At 41.0% G+C, this 22553-nt stretch overlaps 2 protein-coding genes across 14 annotated transcripts in view; both read right to left on the bottom strand.

Moving 5' to 3' along the window:
• Positions 1 to 13274, bottom strand: part of PRKG2 (protein kinase cGMP-dependent 2) — a 29909-nt gene extending 16635 nt beyond the window's left edge. For 5 of the 8 annotated variants that reach the window (XR_014945834.1, XR_014945833.1, XR_014945832.1 and 2 more), the window contains exons 1-5: positions 11380 to 13274; positions 9003 to 10837; positions 5186 to 5668; positions 4773 to 4850; positions 3389 to 3910 (exon numbers count right to left, since the gene is read on the bottom strand). Coding sequence is in view for 5 of the 8 variants with exons in the window: in XM_085546693.1 (XP_085402819.1) it covers positions 3389 to 3897 (509 nt within the window). In the remaining 3 variants the exon portion in view is untranslated. The remainder of the gene's footprint in view (positions 1 to 3388; positions 3911 to 4772; positions 4851 to 5185; positions 5669 to 9002; positions 10838 to 11379) is intronic. The other 3 variants (XM_085546689.1, XM_085546690.1, XM_085546691.1) reach the window with 3 other exon arrangements.
• A 680-nt stretch (positions 13275 to 13954) lies between these two features.
• RASGEF1B (RasGEF domain family member 1B) overlaps positions 13955 to 22553 on the bottom strand; it is a 96968-nt gene continuing 88369 nt past the window's right edge. For 5 of the 6 annotated variants that reach the window (XM_015861798.3, XM_085546695.1, XM_015861796.3 and 2 more), the window contains 8 exons: positions 21866 to 21961; positions 21583 to 21685; positions 20803 to 20882; positions 19217 to 19312; positions 17842 to 17937; positions 16556 to 16679; positions 15814 to 15886; positions 13955 to 15248 (listed from right to left, as the gene is read on the bottom strand). In XM_015861798.3, coding sequence (XP_015717284.2) covers positions 15224 to 15248; positions 15814 to 15886; positions 16556 to 16679; positions 17842 to 17937; positions 19217 to 19312; positions 20803 to 20882; positions 21583 to 21685; positions 21866 to 21961 — 693 coding nt within the window. In that variant the 3' untranslated portion in view covers positions 13955 to 15223. Of the gene's footprint in view, positions 15249 to 15813; positions 15887 to 16555; positions 16680 to 17841; positions 17938 to 19216; positions 19395 to 20802; positions 20883 to 21582; positions 21686 to 21865; positions 21962 to 22553 lie in introns of those variants that run through there. The other variant, XM_085546696.1, reaches the window with a different exon arrangement.

Raw genomic sequence — 22553 nt, 5'->3', positions numbered from 1 at the left:
TCTAAGCATTCTGATTGCTCTGGATCAAAGGCTTTCTCTAAGTGTCGCATAGTGTCTTGAATCCATGCCAGAAACAAATGCAATTAAACAAATGCTGCACTGAAAGCCATTATGGACCAACTGAACGGTTCTCTTTTACTGCTAGTGAAAGCTACATTATGTCTTCAGGTCCCCTTGTTCCTGTTCAGCATGTGTAGACAAGCTGCCCAACAAAACCATCACCCCCATGGCTTCCTACAAGTAAACCCCGCTTGCTTGTATTTGTAAAAACAATGCAGATCAGTCATCAAAACCAGGGAACGTACAAAGTCTCCTGAGGGAAATCAGCGATGAACTATCATGGAAATGAGGAATGAAAAGAAAGTACATTTACCACGTTACTCACTGCATAATGTCTGTAAATCTGTAATGGTAATGACAAGAAATAGGAAAATAAAATCAAGTAGTTATGGTAAAGATTGCTTAGAAACAGAGATCATAACAAGGCTTTTTTTTTTTTGAAGGCAATAGGGTTATTGGAATAGAGTCTCTAACTTTGTTTCCAACTAAAAATGTCTTTGCTTATTTCATTTACCCTGGCCAGCATCATGCACATTATACCACAATAAAATACAGCAATGGCTCATGAAATGATACTTAAGAACAAGTACTGAAGTTCCCAGAAATACAGAACAGAGAACTGTGCTGCTTTCAGTAAGTGCAGTGAGGACCACAGTCCTGCCTCAGGCTCTTGACTCAGTTGCTTGCTCATTTCATATTCATCCAGCACAATACATCATTGTTGACTGTTGTTTTTTCAGCTTCCCCTACATGCACCCCAGTTTTGTGATTTGCTGGGAGCACATGCCTCAGGGAGATATGCTTTCTCTTAGTGATGAGAGATTTTGGACATATGCTGGAAATGGCTGAAAAGATAAGTATTTGTTAAGTAACAAATAGTAATAACTTTACCCTCCATCCAATAATTGCTGGTAGCGGTCAAGTCACAGTCCTGAGACTGTAATGAGGAAGAAGTTTACATAAGCAGCTTAAATGCTACTGATCATGATAGCATGCTGTGAAGGGACATGTGAAGAAAAAACACCACAGGTCATCAGACATTTAAATTAGTAATGCCTTGCAAATGGTATGAGGTTGAATTATTATCAGACTAAAATATAGCTGGAGTGTAATCAGCTTTCAGATACCATTCTCAAGGGGTAAATTCTACAGACCTTTACTAAAATGTTTCAATACCCAATCTCCCTTAAAGAACACACTCATTTTAGGAAGCTGAGATGGGTTTATCCATCTCGCTCAGGAGACTGCATATATACGGGAATACTTATTCACACTCTATAGTGAGGATACATCTGAAGCTTCTAGAGCTTTCATTAAAGCATTTGTGTTGTAATACTCCCAGTGGGGTATTCCCTTCAAAGCCTTGTTCAATAAATAGCAGAGAACTATACAATGAATTTGTACAGCATCAGCACAAAGTAAATGTAAACAAAAAACAACACTATTGCTGTAGCACCATTAATAAAAGCTTACATCCAGACATTTAATAGTCTTTCAAACTGCTAGAGAATGCTCCTGCACTTTCAAGTAAAAGCCAGGCATATTGCCTTATATCCTACCCAAGAGTTAGTTAGAGCTGGAAAATGAATAAGTCTGGAAGATTTCTTGGTAATTTAGGAACAATTGGTAAAATATGAAGTTGAATTTAAGCTTAATAATGTAAGAAGTGGTAATTTAATCTCTGGTGTGATCTAATGAATCCTTAGGTTATCCTAGAAATTATTTGTCTTCTCTGACTTCAATGTCCAAGTAATAGCTGATGTTAAAAAGTGATGTTTATGTTGCACATCCAAAATTGTTGTGTTTGTTATTTTCTGATTTGTTTCTCACTTCAAATTGAAAAGCAACTTTTGTAAAGAACACATGGCCAGCTCTCTAATGGCAAACTCTCTAATGCTAATTGCAGTGGCAAAATTGAAACACTTAATAGCATTTGATAATGAAACAAACAATGAGTTCAGCTTCACTCTAAAATTATACTCAGGGCAATAGTTAGCAGGCAAATGAAAGTTTAGTGGCCATCATGGAAGATGAGAATTCCAATAAAAACTGAAGTGCAAATGAAGGAAACGGGGAATTGTTGAACAGAAGGGAATAGAAGGAAAGTAAAGAGAACAGCAGGAGAGCTGGAAACAGTGGGGAGGAAAGAGGACAGTGGTCTGTCCTTAGGGCTGTTGCAGTGAATGTTAAAACAGTTATATCCAAGACAGTAAAGCTCAAAATAAATGCAGGAATGGTATATTCTAAACTGTTATGAATCTCTGGGAACCTTACCAGTAACAATGATTATTTTTGAATCACATTATAAAATATTAATGGGAGGGGAAATGAAATATAGTGCTGGACACAATGGATGACAACCTGACTGAGCCAGATGGCCTTTAGGTCTACAGCAGTACAGGTTCAAATGTAGCATGAATGCCTCAAAATCATGAAGATGTACAAAACAACTGCTTGAGCTGCTGGCTGAAGTTCACAGATTCTGGCTATCACCATGCTCAGTCACATACCTGGGATTTGCCTAAACTGAAAGGTAAAACTGCAAGGTATGTTTAAGGATACCAGCCTGAGAACTGTCCCCATGTTGAGTGGCAGCTGCTGGTTCTTCTGGTTTTTGCAGGGGTTGGAAGTGTAATTGGATTCAGAGAGGTAAAAGTACAAATGTCTTCCTAAACCATGACTGTCAGAAAGAGGAGGAAGCTACTAACAGGATAATCATGCTGTACAAAATATCTTGTCATATTTTGCAACAGGGAGTTGACATTGGTATTATAGAATCATAGAGGACCTCAAATATCATCTAGTTTTTACCCTCATGCCATGGGCAGTGTCGCCAACCACTAGATCAGGCTGCCCAGAGCCACATCCAGCCTGGATGACAGGGCTAGTACATAGCTAAGAATTGTGCTCACACTGTGCTGTAGCTGAGGCCACCCACTCTTTCTCAAGCTATCCAGAATAGAAGAAAAAGGATCTGAACCTATGTGATGACATTCCACCCATCGCTTCTCCAGAGCAAAGCTTAAGACATTAGCTGAGGGCAAACCTGGACCTGAGACTTAGTTTCTGCTCAGTTAATAGTAATAACAAATCATGAAGAGGCTAGAAGCTAAAATACAGAGGCCACCTACAACTAAGAATTACCTGAGACACAGGTAATTCTTAGCTAAAAGTTAAACAAATCCAGCTGGCACCTGACAACCATAGTGACATAGCCTGTATAGAAAAAAAAAGATGGGTGTTTTGCCTGTGATCTCTCATAAAGAGACAATATAATTGCAATTACATCCTTGCAACACAAACATAAGCCAATCTGCAGTGAGCTCACCTGGAATCCTTTCGGACTCTTGATTTTTCAAAGGAAAATCTAACTTGTTTGCTGGAATCATAGAGCTGTGTTGTTGGCTCTGCAGATACACCCTCCTTAGCTCCTTTCCTCCTGTCGGCAGAGACCTGATTCTTTGGAGTCACTCTAAATGGAGAAGGCTGAAGAGAGTGTTCTCCTTGAGTGTTAATAACATCCTGCAGCTTGTTCAGCTGTATGCACTTGTTCTGAAGTTCCTTGGTGAGTTCTGCTATGACCTTAGTCTGCATAGACAGCTGCTCCTGAAGCTCAGCAACAAGACTTTGACCCTCTTGCAACTCTTCATCTTTTCTTTTCAGCTCCTTTTCCAATTCAAGCACCCTGCTGCAAAGCACATCAACTTGTCCAGTCATATGGATGCCCAGACCAGGGTCCGTTAGAAACTTATAGTTGCTAGCACAACCAAGAGCTAGGTTTGCTATGTGTCTGTCTGGCTGCCTCAGATGTTTGGGTTTCATTGATGCATTCCCCATTTTGTCCAGTGACCTAGGTGCAAAAATACATTTGCAGTGTTACTTGGTTGCCTGGCCAGAAGGAAAATATTTTGTGTGGAATGGTAGGAAATGAATACTAATTATTTAAGCAGCAGCAAAATTTGAATTGTCTATGGTAATTGATTGATTTCACCCTTTTTAGCCCTGAAAGTGAGAGGGATACGGGGAAAAGAAAAGCTGTGTCCAAAAGGCGATCCCTACAGAAAAATCACGTAGGCCACTTGATTCACGTGCTGTTCCAAATGTCAGGTTTACTGACAGGAAAAAGAGTTTACAGTGGAGACACTTCTCTCCAAACACTTGCTGTGACCAACCCCCAAGGGTTTCCAAAGTGATATACCTATCTTCTTCCCTTCAGCATATCATTTGTTTTAGGAGGAGCAAGGTGTATTAAATATACATATTTTGGGGAAAAAACAAGCAAACCAAACCAAACCAAACCAAACCAAAAATGCACCTATCATATTGCATTTGGGCGTTCAGCTTTTAGCTAACCCACAATATGTCAGAAGGAGTCTTAGAGCAATGTCTGCCTACAAATCCCATCTGTGGACCATGACAGTGCCAGTTTACAGCTCTGATGCCTTTCAAGCCTAAAAAGATCTCCACTTGGAAAGTAGAAATGAGCTTAGATCTGCATTGCCTTAACACCACATGGAGCTGCTGTTCCCAAACCACTGCTCAGACTCCCAGGGAAGCCTGTTAAGACTTCCAACACAGTTCTACCTTGGTTTGCTGCTTTTGACAGGTGACAACAGAAGTATTAGACAATATAACTTACGTTTTGCATGTAGTTTTCCTTAAAGCAGCCTCTGCTCCTCTCGGTGCTCACTGTGACACAGTGTACCACTCACCTTCTGCTCCAATTTCCTGGTGTCTCCTGGCAGCCGGCACTTCAGCTCATCATGAAGTTCACCACTGATGGATCCGTGCTGCAGAGGAAGAAATCAAACACCACATGTATCAAGGCAACACGTTGGTTATCTCTGAAGAGCGACCTATGGCACAAACGAAGATCCAAGCTCAGCATTCAGGCAGATCGAAGGGAGATAAAACTGTTACGACACACAGATCAGAAACGAAGATTGTGGGAAGACTGTCCTCACACCCAGCAGTCTGTCATAGGAAATGCTGCAGTGGCAGTCACTGCATTCCAAAGAAGGCTCTGGCAGGCATCTAAAACCTCTGAGAAAGGGATGGGGGGAGTGCACGCAGGCACGGGAGAGCACGGCATGGAGATGGGATGCAAACAACAGGTCAGCCTTACCTGCCCGCGGGCGATGAGTCAAAGCAGAGCGCGTTCCATCCGCTGACTGCAGCGCAGCGCGCAGCCCCGCTGGGATGCCGCCGGCCGTGCGGTGCGGAGCGGAGGGGGCGGGCAGCGAGCAGCGGGCGGCCCCGGGAGAGAAGCCGGGGAGGGAGGCGAGGAGCGGTCGGACCCGCTGGCCGCCGTGGCCGGGGCTGTCCCCGATCTCCTCCCTCCGCCCGCCGCGCCATCTTGCGGTCCCGCTCTGCCAGCACCGCTGGGGACCAGCGGAGCCCCGATCCGTGCGATGGATCCGAGCAGCTCCCGCACAGCGGGGAATGGTGACTCGGCTGGTGCAGGGAGGGTGTTACTGCACGCGTGCCTACATCTCTAATTTGCTCCTCCAACCTTTCTCCTCTCCTTTTGGGAATGTCTGTCTGTTCACCCCGAGGTTGTGGATTGCATTTTATCCCGATCGCAAACTCGAACTTGCTGCTTGAATCACTTGGAGGAGAAGTACCCAAGTCTTTATGTTATCTCAAGATCACAGAGTCACTGGAAAAGACCTCCAAGATCCCTGAGTCCAACCCCAGCCCATCCCTATCATGCCCACTGACCAAGTCCTTTGGTGACACTACTCCAGGGCTCTCAAACACTCCTAGGGATGGTGACTGCACCACCTCCCTGGGCAGCCCGTGCCACTGCATCATCACTCTTTCTAAGAATGAATGTTTCCTAATATCCAGTCTGAACCTCTCCTGGTGCCACTTAAGGCCATTACCTCTCATCCTGTCTCTGGATGCTGGGTGAAGAGGCTGACCTCAAGTGTTGGCTGGAGATTTCTTTGTTATCAGCCTCACTGTAGTTTTGGTGAGTTTCAAATAACCAGAAGATGCATCAAAACATCTAGTTGCTCAACTGCCTATTAACTCCAGGATAAGACTGGTTACAACAGAGCTACTGTTGCAGTTGGAAGAACAAACCCCATGGCATGACCTGCTTGCAGCCATCAAGAATCGTAGTCACAGAAACATACAGATTGGAAAACTCCCCTAAGATCACCAAATCCAATCATCAACCCACCACCCCAACACCCACTAAACAACAGCTTTATATGCCAAAAACAGACGGAAACATAGGAACGCAGGGGATCAGCACTGCAGGCTGTTGTGCTCAGCAGTCATGAGGTTCTGTGTCACTGTGAAGCTACAGAAATGGAATATGATGAATGTGAGCCTTTCACAGGTGATGTAAGTGGAAACCAGCCCATCCAAAGGTGGGTCCTCATTGACAAACTAACTAACTGCTTTCATGTCTCAAAGATGTTTTTGGTGAGAATGGAGAAAGAAATAATGATTTCTTTTCTTCCCTTTCAGATGTCTGCTAAATCTAGAAGATATCAGACAGGCAACTAACTCAGAACCTGGGAAATGCTGTCACAGGAACCCTGAGATCCTTCTTGAGTAGTGCAGCTGGGTATCTGAGAAAGTAAGTCATCCTGAGAACCGTAACAAGCACAAAACAAAGGAACTGTGATAACTTATCAGCCTGGGAAAGCAGAAATCAGTCCATCTATTGGCTTGTGCATGTGGGAAAAGAGAAGTTAACCTGGCTTTCTCACAATAAAAAGGAGTTGGAGCTGCAGTAGCTCTGAAGCAACTTTGTTTTCACTTTTCATTCTTCCCTGGACAGCACGTGCTAAAAGAAAACTGTGTGTTTGAACTGCACAAGCCCTATAATCTGTAATTCCCATTCTTTTATGTGCAGGCTTCTGGGGCAGAGATAGAATGATGTAGTACAATGGAAACCTCGTATGTATAATCCTTTCTGCTTGCAGTGCTGTCTGTTATCAAGAGCAGGATCAGAGTTACAACCATAAAGATATGAGGAGAATGAACTTGAAAATATGGAGCTTCAGATTGTGCCTTGCTTTTGCAGAGCTCACATTTTGAACCAGAACAAACTAGATGTTTTAAAGATAGCATTTCTTTTCCTTTCAGACAAGAATCAAACAGTTGGGGGTTACAGGTTGTTAATGCTATTCCTCCTTTCTAGCTTCCAGACACATATTTGCATTCTAAGGATTTTACTTTTAGTTGTGTGGCTGGTCTATTGAATCAGTAGCATAAAAGGATACCCTTCTACCAATTAGCATAATTATCAAAAACTAAGTCTGAAGTTCTCCCAGAACCTTCTGACATTAAAATTCTCACAAAATTCTGCTTGACAGAAATGGCATTTCCTGTGTTCCTCGTGTCCTTCAAGAAGTAGTAGAACTCATCTCAATATAAGAAAACTGAGGCATTTAAGGTTATTATGTTTATCCCTAACCAGCCTTTCAGAGTTGTGATTTCAGCACTGAAAAGATTCTAGCATGCATTTTCTGGTACTTCAGAACTGTACTGAATTTGGCACTGGAAATAAAAATGAAACCATAAGTTAAACAGAGTATAAGTATTATGGAAGGCATTTTATAAAATATTATGGGGAAAAAAATCATTTCAATGACTTCATCAGGTCAGACTGGGCCTTTTACTTGAAGTGCTGTTTCTTGCTGCTGTTTTTCAATTATAGGAGTAAAAAGCAATTTTAACCGATCTACTATACCTAATGTTGTCTAACATTGAACCTGTCACGACTCCCCTCTCTCCAGTAGCAGTCTGTAAAATACATCTTTATAACAATGCAACAATAGCTTGTCTAAATGCACTGTGTGACCTCAACAACAGCAATCAAATTATGTAAAATGCTACAACATATTCAAGGCAAACAGCGAGCAATTTTGTTACACAGAACATCACTGCCATTAACTCTGGCAGAGAACATATCCTGATTTTGCTCTAGGCTAAATTAGATTGACATTACAGAGCACCAAAGTCAGTCTGAGGTGGATATAGGGAAAATGGGCAGCTACATCTCTGAATCCTGTGACCAGGGGTGTCATGGGACAAATAAGACTAATTAATATCCCAAAGAATTCCCCAGCTCTGACAGCTGGAGGGTCATGACAGTAAAAGTCTTCACTGTGAATAAAGCATCATAGTATGCTACATTATGACCACGGCACTGCAGGATGGTACCTTAAAGAAAAGAAAGAAACCCCAAACCTAGTAAGAGAGCAAGGAAAGATAAATGCGAACTGCAGAAACAAAAGAATGGGGAGCAAGAACTGGAGGCAGGTTTGTGCATGACAAAGGAGATATAGGTGTTTAACACTGGACCTAGAAACCTGGGGAGCACAGTGCTCAGCTCCCCCAGTGCCTGGTCTGGAGCAGTACATGCATGTCACAGCAGTAGGCTTTGTCATCCTGAATCATTACCTGCTTCCTCACATGCTCCACCACCAAAACAGGGAGTCTCCAGGACATCTTTGCCCTGTGCCATTCTAACCAGAGGAGATAAAAAAATCATAGAGTCATTCAGTCTCAAAAAGACCACTAAGATCATCTAGCCCAATCATTAACCCATCCTTACCATGCCCACTAAACATGTCCCTAATTAGAATCTCCATGGTTCTTGAACACCTCCAAAGACAGTGACTCTACCACCTCCCTGGGCAGCCTGCTCCAATGCCTCACCACTCTTTCTGAGAATAAATGTTTCCTATTATCCAACCTGAACTTCCCCTGGTGCAACTTAGGGCTTATTATGTCTCAACCTATCACCATCTTCCATCTACCAGCTTAAATCACACTGAGTGTGCCCCCTAACATGGATGGAAAACATGCTACTGCCACATCCTAACACCAGGCTGGAGCTGGAGGAAGTGCTCCTTTCCCTCCTACTCTCCAAAGAAAATGAAATCATCAGTTCAGCATTCCTGGTGGTGGAAACATACCCCTGGGCGCTGAAATGAGAGCTTGACAGGAGAGGCCTGAATACCATCTGTGGCTCAAGGATGGCTTGGCCTGGCAATGAGCCCTTCCAGGTCCTTTTGCATTCCCCCTTCCTGTCCCTTGGTTCTCCTTTCCTTTTCCCAAATGCTTTTCTCAAGCCACCTTTTAGTTTTCTGAGCATTGCAGACATCTAGTGGTTGGGCTGGTGACAGTAGCTGAAAAATGAGAAAAAAAGGAAAGAGGAGAGGAAAGAGAAATAGGAAGGGACCTTCAAAGATCATAGCATCCAATTTCCTGGCCACTTCACATCTAATCAAAAGATAAAGTGCACGATTAAAGGTACTATTAAGACCCCAAACAGACAGAAGCTCACGTGAGCATTCTGACAATGTACTCTTGTTTTTCTGTAAAAGAATTACAGAGCCATGGAGCTTAAAGAATCTTCACAGTTACCTCAGTCAGGACATTTCTGTAACACGCTTCTAGAAGTTCTGGATAGCCACAATATCCTATTTTCAATTATCTAAGAGTTATCTTTAACAACTGACTCCAAAGTGGGAACAGTTCAGGAATTTGCCAGAAATTGACTTTTCTCATAGGTTTTGTTCTGATTCCTGCGCCACTCTGACTTTTTCTTAGTAACCTCCCACGCTTTGTTTTACTGCATACAACTGCTGTTTTCAAAAGATTTCTGGAAGTAAATTTGATCTTTGATAAAGGAAGCGGTTAACATTATTGTGGTTACAAGAAGCAAAGTATCAAGTCAGCTACTGTGGTATGTGGACAGGGAAGTCCGGTGCCAACAAGAACAGTTGCTTCTTTAGAAGACAACTTCCTTAGCACCATGGTAATTAATCAGGATGCATTTCAGCTGCAACGGGTTTCACTGTTAATATCTTACCTAAAGATGTCACCGTATCTTTAACATTTTTAATATCTTACCTGGATGACACCATAAAAATGCCTTGTGGAAGTTCATATGAAACCATTTCAGCAAACAGTTCTGTTCCACACTACAGAAATCACTAGAGTCAGTTCCAACCTTTATAATCAAACACGGTTCTTGGAATTCTCACACATTCTCTTCAATAGAGGCAAACTGGAGCGCACCTTCTCACTGCTGAGCAGTATTACTTTGCTTCACGTAACATTGGCATAAGAGGATGGCTTAGCAGCCCCATAAAATAAAACTCTCTCCTGTTCCTTAAAAGAGGCTCAATAGAGCCAGAACTATGTGGGTCTACCTGGAATTTGTTCTCACGTGTAAGGGATAAAGTAACCTTCCTGGTTTCAGCTCTTAGGCTTTTTCTTGATGTTACTCATCTTTTTCAGGAAAATTACCATGTAAATGTCACAACAGATCATTCTGTGTGATTGATTTCAGTTAGCTGTACCTAAATTATCTGCTTCTTTATTGACAAATAGCCACCGAGCAATAACTGTGCTGAGAAATGGCCCCAGTGGCGTTAAGTAGATCAGTTACTAGATGGGGATAAGAGGGAAAGCCTTTCTGCACAGTTTTGATAATCTGCGTGAGATATGAAGATGATAAATAGAGCCATATTTCAGAACGAAGTTAGAGAACCTTCACTTCATATACTGTTGTGCCTATCCTCTTCTCACCCCAAACATCCACAGCACAGAATATTTCTATGGAAACGGGATTTTATCAGCACTGCAGTCAGACCTCGTTGGACTTTCACACAGCAACGACACCCTTCACTCCCCTTCATTACAGCAGCATGCTGCTATGGGCCAGTGACAGTCCTGTTTTCCTCTGCCCAGCTTCAGAAGAGCCACTTCTTCATTTCTTTCCGTCACTGCAGCCTAGTCTGAGCTGGGAAAAACAATGCAGACAGAATAAGGAAAAAATATGACTGTATCTGGTTAATATGGAAAAACAAAAGCCATGTCAACTTTGGAAACTGCAAGAGCTTCCACTTGGTGAACTCATCTGCCTCAGAATGTATCTGTGCTGCTCTTTAATTCCAGGTTTCCACTCCAAGTTTCTGAGACTTTTCACACTCTTCACATTTCATTCTTTTTCCCACTACCTACCCAGGTTTTCTAAGCAGCAAGATTCTCAGGGACAAGTAAATACAATAACATCAGGAATAAATGATCAGAACTAGAATAAATTCCTACATAATTGATGTGTAGGAAGACCAGTCTAATCTACATTGTCGCAAATTAGCTTTGCCTGTTTTGAGGCTGCAGTCCCTACCATGGGAACCAAGGACCTAAGCACACATCCTCCTCATCAGGCACACATTTTCACTATTGGGTGTCACATTTTTCCTCAAATAACACACTGCTAAACTGCTTTTTGACAGTGGATGACAGCTCAGTGAAATCATTTAGCTCCCAGTGTGGAATTACCTGGATTAGAGACATGCTAGGCAGGAGTACTTTCAGCAATTCCAAATGCTTGTACAAAAATTGGCAGAAGTTTCCAAATTATTATTAAGTCTGATTTATTTATTTATTTACTGTTGTATTATCAGGTCGCTTTTGTTGGAATCTCACATGCTCTAATTATATTTCCTCTCAATCAGTAGATCACTCTGCTTATTTCTGTGAATGAACACAGGTTTTGCATCAGCAAGCATGTGTAAGTCAAACCGCCATAACTTAACTTTGCTTGAATGCACTTCTATTCAGTACCACTTACCCTAATTGTCTCAGGAAAGGGATGCTAACCAATCTCCTATCATATCCTCTTTTCTCTTATCCCATAACTTGTTCTTTGTCCTTATTTTTCTCTGATTTCCCTAACTTGGTTTACAGAAAATGAAAGCTAGAGCCATCTGGGGAAGGGGTGTAAGTAGAGCCTCACTCCCTCTGAAATGACAGACATGCTCCCAGCCCTAATTATTTCTGTCTTTCTACCAACCTCTGCTAAAAGTAGTTCTCCCATAGCTGCTTTCATTTGCTGTGTTTTAGTATTGTTTGCATATTTTCATTCAATTTTGAGAAAGATGGTAGGAATAAAACATGGGAGATGATAGGCCAGTTCTGTAAGACACAGCCAAGAAAATGTCAGTGTTACCTGAGAAACAGTAAGGCCCCAGCACAGCTGCAGTTTTAGCAATTGATAGATCATTTCCTCTAAGTGGAACCAACCTCTTTGTCTGACAACACATGCTCCTTTAGACTTCCTTGCCCACATCATTCATTGTTCTCAGCCATCTGCCTTCAACTTTCAACCACAGCTCTTGCTGATCATCCTCTGTATGCACTTTCTCTCCAGAAAAAAAATAATTAATAATAATTAAAAGTTAAAAAGCAGTGAAGCATTCAGCATCTAAATGCTACTGTTACCGCCTAAGAATAATGTCCCCTTCCAACCTCTGGACTTCATAGAACAGGGAAGAACAGCACTATCAAAGCAGAAACCCTACAAGGCATGTGTTTGTCCTATAAAGAAACACCCTTTAGGGTCATGTTATAGCTGAAATTTTCTATTAAAGGTAAACTTATTCCAGAACTTAGCCCAGCACAGTAGAATTGTGGCAAAGTGGTCTGTTGGTGCCAACAATGCACTTTCTGGCAGCAATCTCACACTTCACATCTGGCAGTTTGGAGTCCATTGTCTGTTAAGCAGAAGGCTGACAACAGTAGCATGGTAAATAGGCTGCTTCCCTTGAAAATCCTTGTCAGCCATGATTTCAAGCTGAAAAGCAGCTGATTACACATGACCAATGAGACCATAAAATACAGCATAGGGTATGTCTGCTTGGTAGATATGAGCCATCTGGATCCGGCTGATGATCAAAAGCTTGTTCACAAGAAAACTTCTCAGCAGAAATACCACCAGATGTCCACCAGAGGTCCCACTGCACACAACTAATATCGAATTACCACTCAAAGTGACAGAGAGCATCACTCATTACAAAAAATGTTTTGGAAGATGAATGACAGCTTGCCTACTGCTGTTTGACAGACAGTGCTGTCTAGAAAGACTGCACACAAAAACCTCACAGAATTCACTTAGAGGTAGAGCTTCTTGTTGCTGAAGGTGATGGTTTTAAGCAGGCTTTGGCACGGTACTGCATACAACTGAAAATTCTTTTTGAGATTTTGCCCTGAAGCTGTACCTAAGCAGAAGAAACAGGAAATATTTGAGTAACGAGGACAGGCATTGCTCTTGTGGGCACAGCTGGATATCTTGACTCTTCCAAATAGAAGGTTTAAACAGATCCTTAACACCCCCTGTTTCTGTCTTTGCCTACACCATGGACAGAAAGAAATCCGGGTCTCGACTGAGTCATTTGACAGGGCTGACTTTAATTTTTCTGTTCTTGTTAAGCACTGAGCATCTGTCAGCACTGCACAAGGATTTTAAGCACTGACTGAACACTCAATCCAATACGGTTAATGAGTCGCTTTGACTTCTCATTTCTGGGAGTTTGGAGCATTCAGAAGCTGGATAGCTACACAAGGTTCATTTTCTCTCTGATTTGCTGCAGATATGTGCTATTACCTGTTTCCAAATCAATGCTTCAGGAACACAACAGTAGCCTCAGATGTTCAAAACTGAAGAAGAGAATAGAGGCTGCACAGAGCCTGCCCGAAAATACAGCACACAAAGCTCCTGCTCTAGTTGATGCTGCTTAATGCTATTTCTCCTTTAGGGTTGTAGAGAAAAAGCTTAGATGTGATAAAAGCTGGGGTATAAATGTCTGGAGAAGCAGACTTCTTTCAAAAAGCCAGTCCCTTCTTCCTCCTCCACCTTAACTCACCAAACAGGAGGGCACTTCCATAGCTCGTGCTCATGGAATACGCAGTTCAACAATTTCCAGCACCTTATACTAGCAGACCAACAGTATATAATAACAATATGCATGAAGGCTACAACAGCACATTCTAGAGAATTCAGAAATTAAATACCTCCCTGGAAAGGGATAGACAGAATATTGACTTAAACATCAGCCTTACCTGAAAACTCAACAGATGAGTGCAATAGATATCTTTATTCTTTTTTTTCCCCCTTAATAACAGTGGTAGGATAATTGCAAATACCTGTTTTGCCAGGTATTAGCTTATGCTTAGTGATTTCGCATCCAGGGTTGATCTACAGCTACAGTTTCTTTTCCCCCCATTGGTTCTTCCTAGCATAAATAGAGTGGCTACGTATTCAGAGCTACTACAAACTCACTAGGTGTGTAACACAGTGAATTACTTCACAGAACAATAACCCATAAAGCAAGCAATGAGACTGCTTTGTTCACAGATGTACTTGGGAAGAAGCCTCGGTTGGTATTTTTTGTTTCATTTTTTTGCATCTTGCTAACTCCATCAAACTGGGTTGTGTTCTCCATTGTTACCAAAAATGCAATTATAAAAATGACTTACAAACATACTTCCATATTTCAACATAGTTTGTACATCCATTTCTCAGAGACCATTCTAGAAAAGTCAGCTTTTCAACCTAATATAAGAAGGTCAAATATGGAAAATTAGAGTAACAAAACTGTATAGTAAAAATGCGAATGTCTGTAGCATGTAGTGGTTAGTTATAAACAACTGAAAGAAAGAAAAAAACCTCTCTATAAGTTGTAAAATAGTCCATGCTACATAGCTACTATATTTTTAGCAAGTGTTTGATCTACCACGGTCTTAATTTTTATTACTTAATATATTTTTTAATAACTTATAATGAGTTTGCCTGCCAGCAGCCAACTCAAAAACATAATGGAAAAAGAAATAGCCACCATTACAGTGGTGGGGAGAAACCCCCCCCCAGCAGCCAATTTGTTGTGTCCAGTCCTTTCCCTTGATAGCAGTCCTGACCAGAGTTCCTGGCTATCTTCAGCTTATCAGGAAGTCAATGCAGACCTGGGTTTCCCCTGTAAGGAACAGTGATTTTTTTTCTCCTCCATAACATCGTATTAGAGTCCTTGTAGCAGCTAGCTCCAGCAGGAAGAAGGAAAAAAATGTTCCATCCAGGTGTGAAATGATTCACGGGCAGCATCTGAGCTCTTCAAAGACTTCTATCAATGCTGTCCTCAATCAATACTGAAGTTGAGAGTGGGCTGTGATTTAATCTCATCTGTCTGATAGGAGAAGCTGCCTGTTTGTTCTTGAGTTAACTTGTTTCATCTTTGTTGACAAGTTATCTCATCTGACTGCACAGTTTTCATCACTTTGAACACCACTTGGTGCATAAAAACATAAACCACGCCATGCCCCTCGGTGACAGCAACAGCAGCCATCCCATGCATTACACTCTGCCCAGAAGCGTAGACCTGAAATGAAGAGGGAAACATGAACAAAACAGCCATTAGAATGATGTAAATCTCCTTAGATAGTTTCAGAGTGCCTCAGATAAGGATCCTGTGAAACTGAGGTTGGCGTTATCGCAGATCTACAAGCCCACAGACTTTCTCTGTCCACCTTGCTTCTGTGTGGAATGCACATACTATTTAATTCTACGTCTCTTATCTATTCACATGATCAGTTTTCTCCGAGACTCAGGACAATCTTTGTGATCTCTGAAAAAACTAAGTTCAGAAAGGGATATAATATCTCCAGAAAGGGCTCCCTGAAAACCAGATTTCTTCAAAGCTCAGAAAGTACTTTTCCTACATTGAGTAATGTAACAAATTAAGATACTCAATTACTTCTTTTGACTCCCATCAGATGAAAACTGTGCTCATTTTTTCCAAGAGTTCCAGAGCGAAAGGGTGATTTATGCTGACATTGAGGCCCATCTGTTGAAACACACAGTGTGCCATTTGGTTTTAACTGTTTGATGCTAGCTCCAGATCCTATTCTCTTTATTCACTGATGTGAGTAACCTTTGACACAAACCTCAGAGTCTTCCATCTGTCCTTCTCAACGTGATTCTCAGGACTTTCGCTCTCATAGGAAGCCAAGTAAAGTGCTGCAATCACAAGCAAATACAATAAGTTAAATCCACTGGCATTTAAAAATCTGCTCGACCTGGGAAATGGATGGAAGTTGGAAGTTAAATGAAGCAGGCTTACATTACCCATCCCTCAGATTAGGGCTACAGAATCCCATCATAAAGTACAACATTGCTTATAATTACATCCAGACAATTCTAACAAAAAGTGCATGAGAACAAAGACTGCCCTGAAGGAAAAAGGAAAAAAAAAAAAAAAAGAAATTCAGTGTGAGCTGAAAAGCACAAGAGTGGAAGGAAACACTCAAAAAGGAAAAATTGAGCCTAGGGCTATGGCGTTTCGTAAGAAACCATCCAAGTCCCAGTTTCCTTTCTCAAGCAGCACCCTTTTAAGTGTCCTGAAAGTCTATATAAATAAACTTCAAATGATATTTACAGGGACTGTATATCAAATCAAGTATTTTCATCCCATTTTAAAGAAAAGGTCACAGTCAATTTTTGCAGCTTAAAAAGAAAAATCTTATTTTCTCTCTTATTTGTAAGGGAGAAGCATTTTTTAAAACTTTCCAGACAGAGATGTTTCAGGTCAAATACCGTCTTTACTGGGAGGAAGCAATGACCTAACAAGGACAGAGGCAAAACAATAACCAGTGACACAGGATCTGCAGGAATTCCAGGGCCCCTTACCATCATCGCTGAAGACTGGGATAGTGAGCAAATACTGCAGAATCTTCCGATCCCTTTCAAATGGACACTCCACTTGCTTCCATGTCATAAACTCGCTGACTTGTTTTGCCAATTCCCAAAACTTCTGCCAGAGTAGAATGGGAAACAAAGATACAAGAGGGTATTATTTACCTGAACATATCTTAAAGAGCAGAGAGATCCCAGTTTCAAGTCCAAGGCTTGGGAGCTCGCTGAATTTTATACATGACTTAACTGAACAACTCTTGCATTTCTACCTCAACCTGGAATGACTTCCCAATCCTCAGCTCTGGTGAAATTGTTATTTATGAATATAAATAGCACATCATGATCTGCACTCAATTTCCTTTCAAGTAGCTGATAATAGTTCTACACCCAACTTCCACATTTGATGATACTCATTGTTTCACAGTGAAGTATTCAGTAATTTTCACATCAAGTCTACAGATGCTTCACACTGACATTTGGAAATCCAGATGTTCCATTCCAAGTTAATCAACATGAAACACTCCATTTTCTTGCCGCAAGTTGATGCCAAAAATAAAAATTCCCCATGTAGTGTGTTGATGTCACTCATTGATAAGTTCTTTCAATTAAAGTTTAACATGCCTCAAGGGTACTTGTATTCTTTGTGAAAAAAGGCATTCCAGACCATCAAACCGTCTAACTTTAGAACCAGGCTAATTGAGGCTGATTACAAGAAGTGAAATCAGTGTCATTTTGTGTGAGTGACCCAGATGTCTATAGAAGAGAAAGCACTAGAAAACAAATCATGGGGTAATCCACAGATAAGAAACATGAAATCAAAGGCAAAAGCATTACTGGAACAGGCTCAAAACTCCTTCATTGCTCCTATATTATCCGGTTCTGTGATTCACACATAAATACCACATATGTATCTCAACAAGTATGAACTCACCTTTTACTTCTGGGGTTCTAAAGAAGACCAAAAATACTAATTTCTACGATTAATGGTTAAGCATAAACAAATGTATGAGTTGAAATATTTATATGAATTTGAGCACTGGGAAAAAGTTTTGAGTTTTCCAACTAAAAACCTGTGACTATTGAATTGGTTTCCATAAATATTCAGACTCCATCATAACTGCACTTTCCTGATGACCTCCTCACTCCTGTGAGAAGAACAGATGTACTCAATTTATACGCTAAAATCCAGTGGAACCTGAATCAAGATCTGCCTTGAGTTTTCTGCTGAAGAGGCTGACGCTATACAAAAACCCCACTCGGTGTCACAGTGGTCTACTTACTTCAAAATTGACATGACCATTTGGAAGACGATTGGCACAACCCTCGTTGAGGAAGTAAATATCTTTGATCAAGAGGCTGAAGAATGGTATCACAATCTAAGGAAAGAACAAAATTACTCTGAGTCCAGTGCTGACTAAAACTATACTGCTCTACAGAGGACATTCAAAAGAAGCCATGTGATACAAAAGCTAAGCAAAATATCGAAAAATAAGATCTGCATTATTTCTCTCTCCTTTCACCAAACAAAAATTCTGCATGCGCTACATTTTATAAGACATGATGTTCCTCTATGAGGAAAGTCCTCCCTTGGATGGTTAGCTAGCCCATGTAGTTTCCTTTCCAGCTTTGTGCCAAACTGCTTCCATTATCTTGACGTTTTCTTGGCACGTGGTTCTCCCAAGGTCACAACTGAAGCACTTGTTGGCACTTGACTGTTTGCTTACTGCGGCTATGAGGTGTGCTTAGAAAAACAGTAAATGACTTTTGAACTGCATTTCCCTGAGTTCAAGCAAGTCTTGGCACTGATTGGCTCAAGCACAGAGCACAAATGAACAAATTAAACTATTTGTCTCTGGATAACATTGTAATATTCTTAAATCCTCCAGATGAGTGTATTTTAATTTGCACACAAAATTTTGCATAACCAGACATCCTTGTAGCAACTGGGAATAAAACAAATGTCACCATATCTACTTCCAAGCAAGACTTCACTGCAATATTTCACAATGCGTGAGCTCTTTCTATGAAGTCCTAAAACTCACCCCAAAAAAGTAGTTAATGAACAACTGCTTCTATGAGTGGCAGCTAGGAATGGGTGGCTCTTTTTCACAAGAGCTACAACTGTGATTCTGGATTCATGTGTGACCAAATCCACTTTACTTCTCAAAAGCTAATTTATTTTGAAGAGTAAAGAAACAAAGCCACCCTTGTTAATACATCATTTGCATCAAGTCCAGAAATCAGTGAAGGGGGACTTTAACTTGCTGTTTCCTTCTAATACCTGATTCAGCTCACCTTCTCAAGTAAGAAAATCTAGAGTTTATTTAATGCTCATCTAACACTATAAAGGAAAGAGACTCCATGGAATCTAGACCAAAGATCTGTCTGTATTTCAGTTTTAGAATATCTTTCTTTCCTTAGTAGATTCTAAAGCCACTTAAAACTGAAAGACACCCAGCTGCGTCTCTTTGAGACCACTGGTTATTCTTCCTGCGTCTACTCTGTCCTCTCACATTTTCATCAGCACTTCTACTTATCCTTCCCTTCAGCAATTATCAGCACCTCTGAAAATCAGAATCTCCAGAGAAAAGCTTACCATGCAACTTAACGAGCTTATTTCATCTCTGCCCATTGTCAAATCATTTGTGCACATACCTTCTCTCTGCTGCTATGAGCTGTCAAGGACCTTTGGGTTGCTCCACGCAGAGCAGTCCGGTAATTATAAAAATTGCTAGAAGGGTCCATCTGATGCTACAAAGCATGAAGAAATGTAAATAATGAGCTTTAGAGAGCCACTGTCATCACCAGGCACAACACTTTTTCACTTGAGCAACTGTTTTAAAAAGAGAGAGCTTTTAAAGTAGAGCCTTTTAAAGAACTGGGGCATCTTTTCATTTGTTCCTTCAATCAGAAGAGAAGCATGATTGAAAAAAACATTCACTCAGCACAAGAAGGGATCCAATACAAGTTGGCAGCAGGAAAACAAAGGCAGGCACCATAGACCTCTTATTTTCTTCTCCATCAAGAATTTGGCTCATCTTTAACTCAAAAGTCAGTCATGAACCAATAGGTCTTAGCAGTAATATTCTGCTTTTACTATGTATGCAGTGACAGAGGGAGATAAGGCATCTAAACCTGGTAGTGGTCAGGATGATTGTACAGATCACAAAACACGTTCTTAACCAGCAGAGCCCAGCCTGCATAATATGTTTGAATGAGGTAGGACTGTGACATTGCGAGCTGAATAAGGGCTTAGCAGTCACCCTCGACACAAAAAGGTCCATCTCCCACCCAAGGGTGCAGGAAGGAAGCGTGGCTACAACTGTCAAGCTTTAATCCATTGTCAGAGCACAAGTCAAATCTCTTGATATTAATAAACACCTCATGCTTGTGTCATGAACATTACACTGCCTCTATATTACTTATAGAGTGAGTTAAACAACTGCCATTTAGACCAAGCTCATTAACTTGTGAATAATTTCCTGAGTAAATCACAAACTCATATATTGCTGCCCCTACACAATCTTTGCCAAAAGTCTCTACTATCTGAAATTAATTGGCAATCAATCAAGATTAATTTCTCTGAATGGACAAAGCAGCCGCCTAACAGCTAACCTTCATTTTCAAAGACAAAACTGCATTAGGTGAATCAGTGCCAACCTCTTATATATCTGCCTTTCAAGAGGTTACCTATTTTAATACACCTCCAGAGACAGTGACTCCAACAACTCCTTGGGCAGCCTATTCATGACTGACCACCCTTTTGGAGAGTAATTTTTTCCTAATATTCAACCTGAACCTCCCCTAATGCAACTTGAGGCCAGCTGTCCAACCACCAGGAGAAGAGGTTAACCCCTACCTCCTCACAACCTCCCTTCAGGCAGTTATAGAGGGCTAAAAAGTCTCTCCTGAATCTTCTCCAGACTAAACAATCCCAGTTCCCTCAGCCTCTCTTCATAAGACTTGTGCTCCAGATGCCTTAGCAACTTCACTGCTCTTCTCTGGACACACTTCAGGGCCTCCATGCTTTTCTAGTACTAAGGGCCCAAAAACTGAACACAGTTTCCAAGATGCAACCTCACCAGAACTGAGTTCAGCAGGACAGTCATCTCCCTGCTCCCGCTGGCTACTCTATTAATAGCAAATATATACTAAATTAAACTTGCCATAAAGCAAATTTCAGAGCAGTTTAAAGTAGCATGCTAACAACAGCCATGCACCCAGGAATTGGTTGAGCTTACCTCAAGAATATCAAATTTGGCAGTCTTCACTTTTGCCCACGTTTTCTTTAATCGAGAAACAGGACTCATGTTCATGCCAGCTATAAGAGATATAGGAGAAATTGTTTGAACATTTAAAAATCTTGGAGATTATTTAAGGCTGTTAAGCATTCCTAATCCAAAGGAGCTATTAACAATAATACATATTTTCAGAAATCAGACAGTATTTTGTTGAAAGTCCAGTGATAAAAACACATTGGAAACAAAGATCAGCATATATTTTGCGGAAAAAAAGGCTCTAACAAAATACTGTAACATTATTTCATGCGGTCTTGTTAAACCTGAATATGCAGTAAAAAAGCAAAATTCTCTGAATTCTTTCTTTTACAAATTTAACTGAAAATTGCATGTATCTGGGAAGATTTCCCATTTCAACAAATACCCCCAACAGTTTCCTATCAGATATAAAGATGTGGAATTTTCAAACCACTTGGATATTTGTGGTACTTTAGAAATTATGTAAGACATCAATATTTCATACTACCAGATTTTCTATTTCAACTTAGCATTAAAGTCTGATGCAAAAAGTGGAGATCTAAGAGTTACAATGAAAACTTACCTGTGATGTACATTAAAGAGTAAATAATTTCTTATGGAAGTAATACTACAATATCATTTAGCAGTTCGCTGCCACTTCTTCCCCTCCCAACTGCATGCTAAGCAGCAGAATTCCACAGAAAGCATTGCACTTCATTTACCCAGATTGAAACAGGGACAACATGCCCGAGGATGCATACTTACAAATAATAGCCATTAAGGAGTTGAAGTTCCCAATGTTAAAACATTCCCGTGCCACATCAATGAAATATTCTATCACTCTTGCTCTGTGCTTCTTCTTCACGGGCTGTAAGAAATGCACATGCTTGTGATTTTTAGCAGGAAACAGCACCAATGCAGCCCCAAAAGAAACAACACCCATTTCTGTCCCAAGGAGAGCTAATGCACTATAATATCACCACAGCAAAAAGACTCCATGGTTTTGATGATTAAATAAAATATTTTAGCAGATGAAGTCTTTGCTCACCATACAGATTTCTGTTGCAACCAAGTAACTGAGCCTGTTAAACCATTCCACATATGCTTCCAGGTTACGGCTCTTCTTTCGATCTCCGTAGCAGCTCTGAAGAGGAAAAACATCAGTTTTTACTACAAATATCCACCCAAGAGGGATCTTTTGGCTTGCCATCTCAAGATGCTGTAAAGGGATCAGGATTCACTCAATAAACCAACAACGACAAAAAACTTAGAGGTAAAGTAGAATTGACAGTCTCTGGGTATGCATCACTTCTTCTTGAGCTGCTGACCCAGTGGGGCACTCTTAGAACCATGTAGAATACATTATCTTCTCTTAGACCCACCAGCATGCTTTGAGGAATCAGGATAGAGTTAGGCAAACAGTGGTAAGTATCTGCTTAATATTAAATAAAGTCATTGTAAGATACCATCTCACAGGAAAATGGAATATAAAGTTGAGTCATAGAATGACATAATGGTTTGGGTTGGAAGGGACCTTTAAGATCATCTAGTTCCAACCCCCTGCTATAGGCAGTGACACCTCCCTCTAGACCAGGTTGCTCAAAGCCTCATCCAGCCTGGCCCTGAATGCTTTCAGAGAAGGGGCATCCACAGCCTTGCTGGACAGAGCCTGTTCCAATTAGTCATCCTATTCTGTTGGTTGGTTTTAGTCTGGATGGTAATTCTAGTGCTAGCTG

The sequence above is a fragment of the Coturnix japonica genome, chromosome 4, assembly GCF_054131305.1.
Source record: "Coturnix japonica strain WE chromosome 4, WE-NBRP24, whole genome shotgun sequence".
Taxonomy (NCBI): domain Eukaryota; kingdom Metazoa; phylum Chordata; class Aves; order Galliformes; family Phasianidae; genus Coturnix; species Coturnix japonica.
The sequence above is the reverse complement of the archived record's forward strand: the minus strand, read 5'-3'. Positions and strand labels throughout refer to the sequence as shown.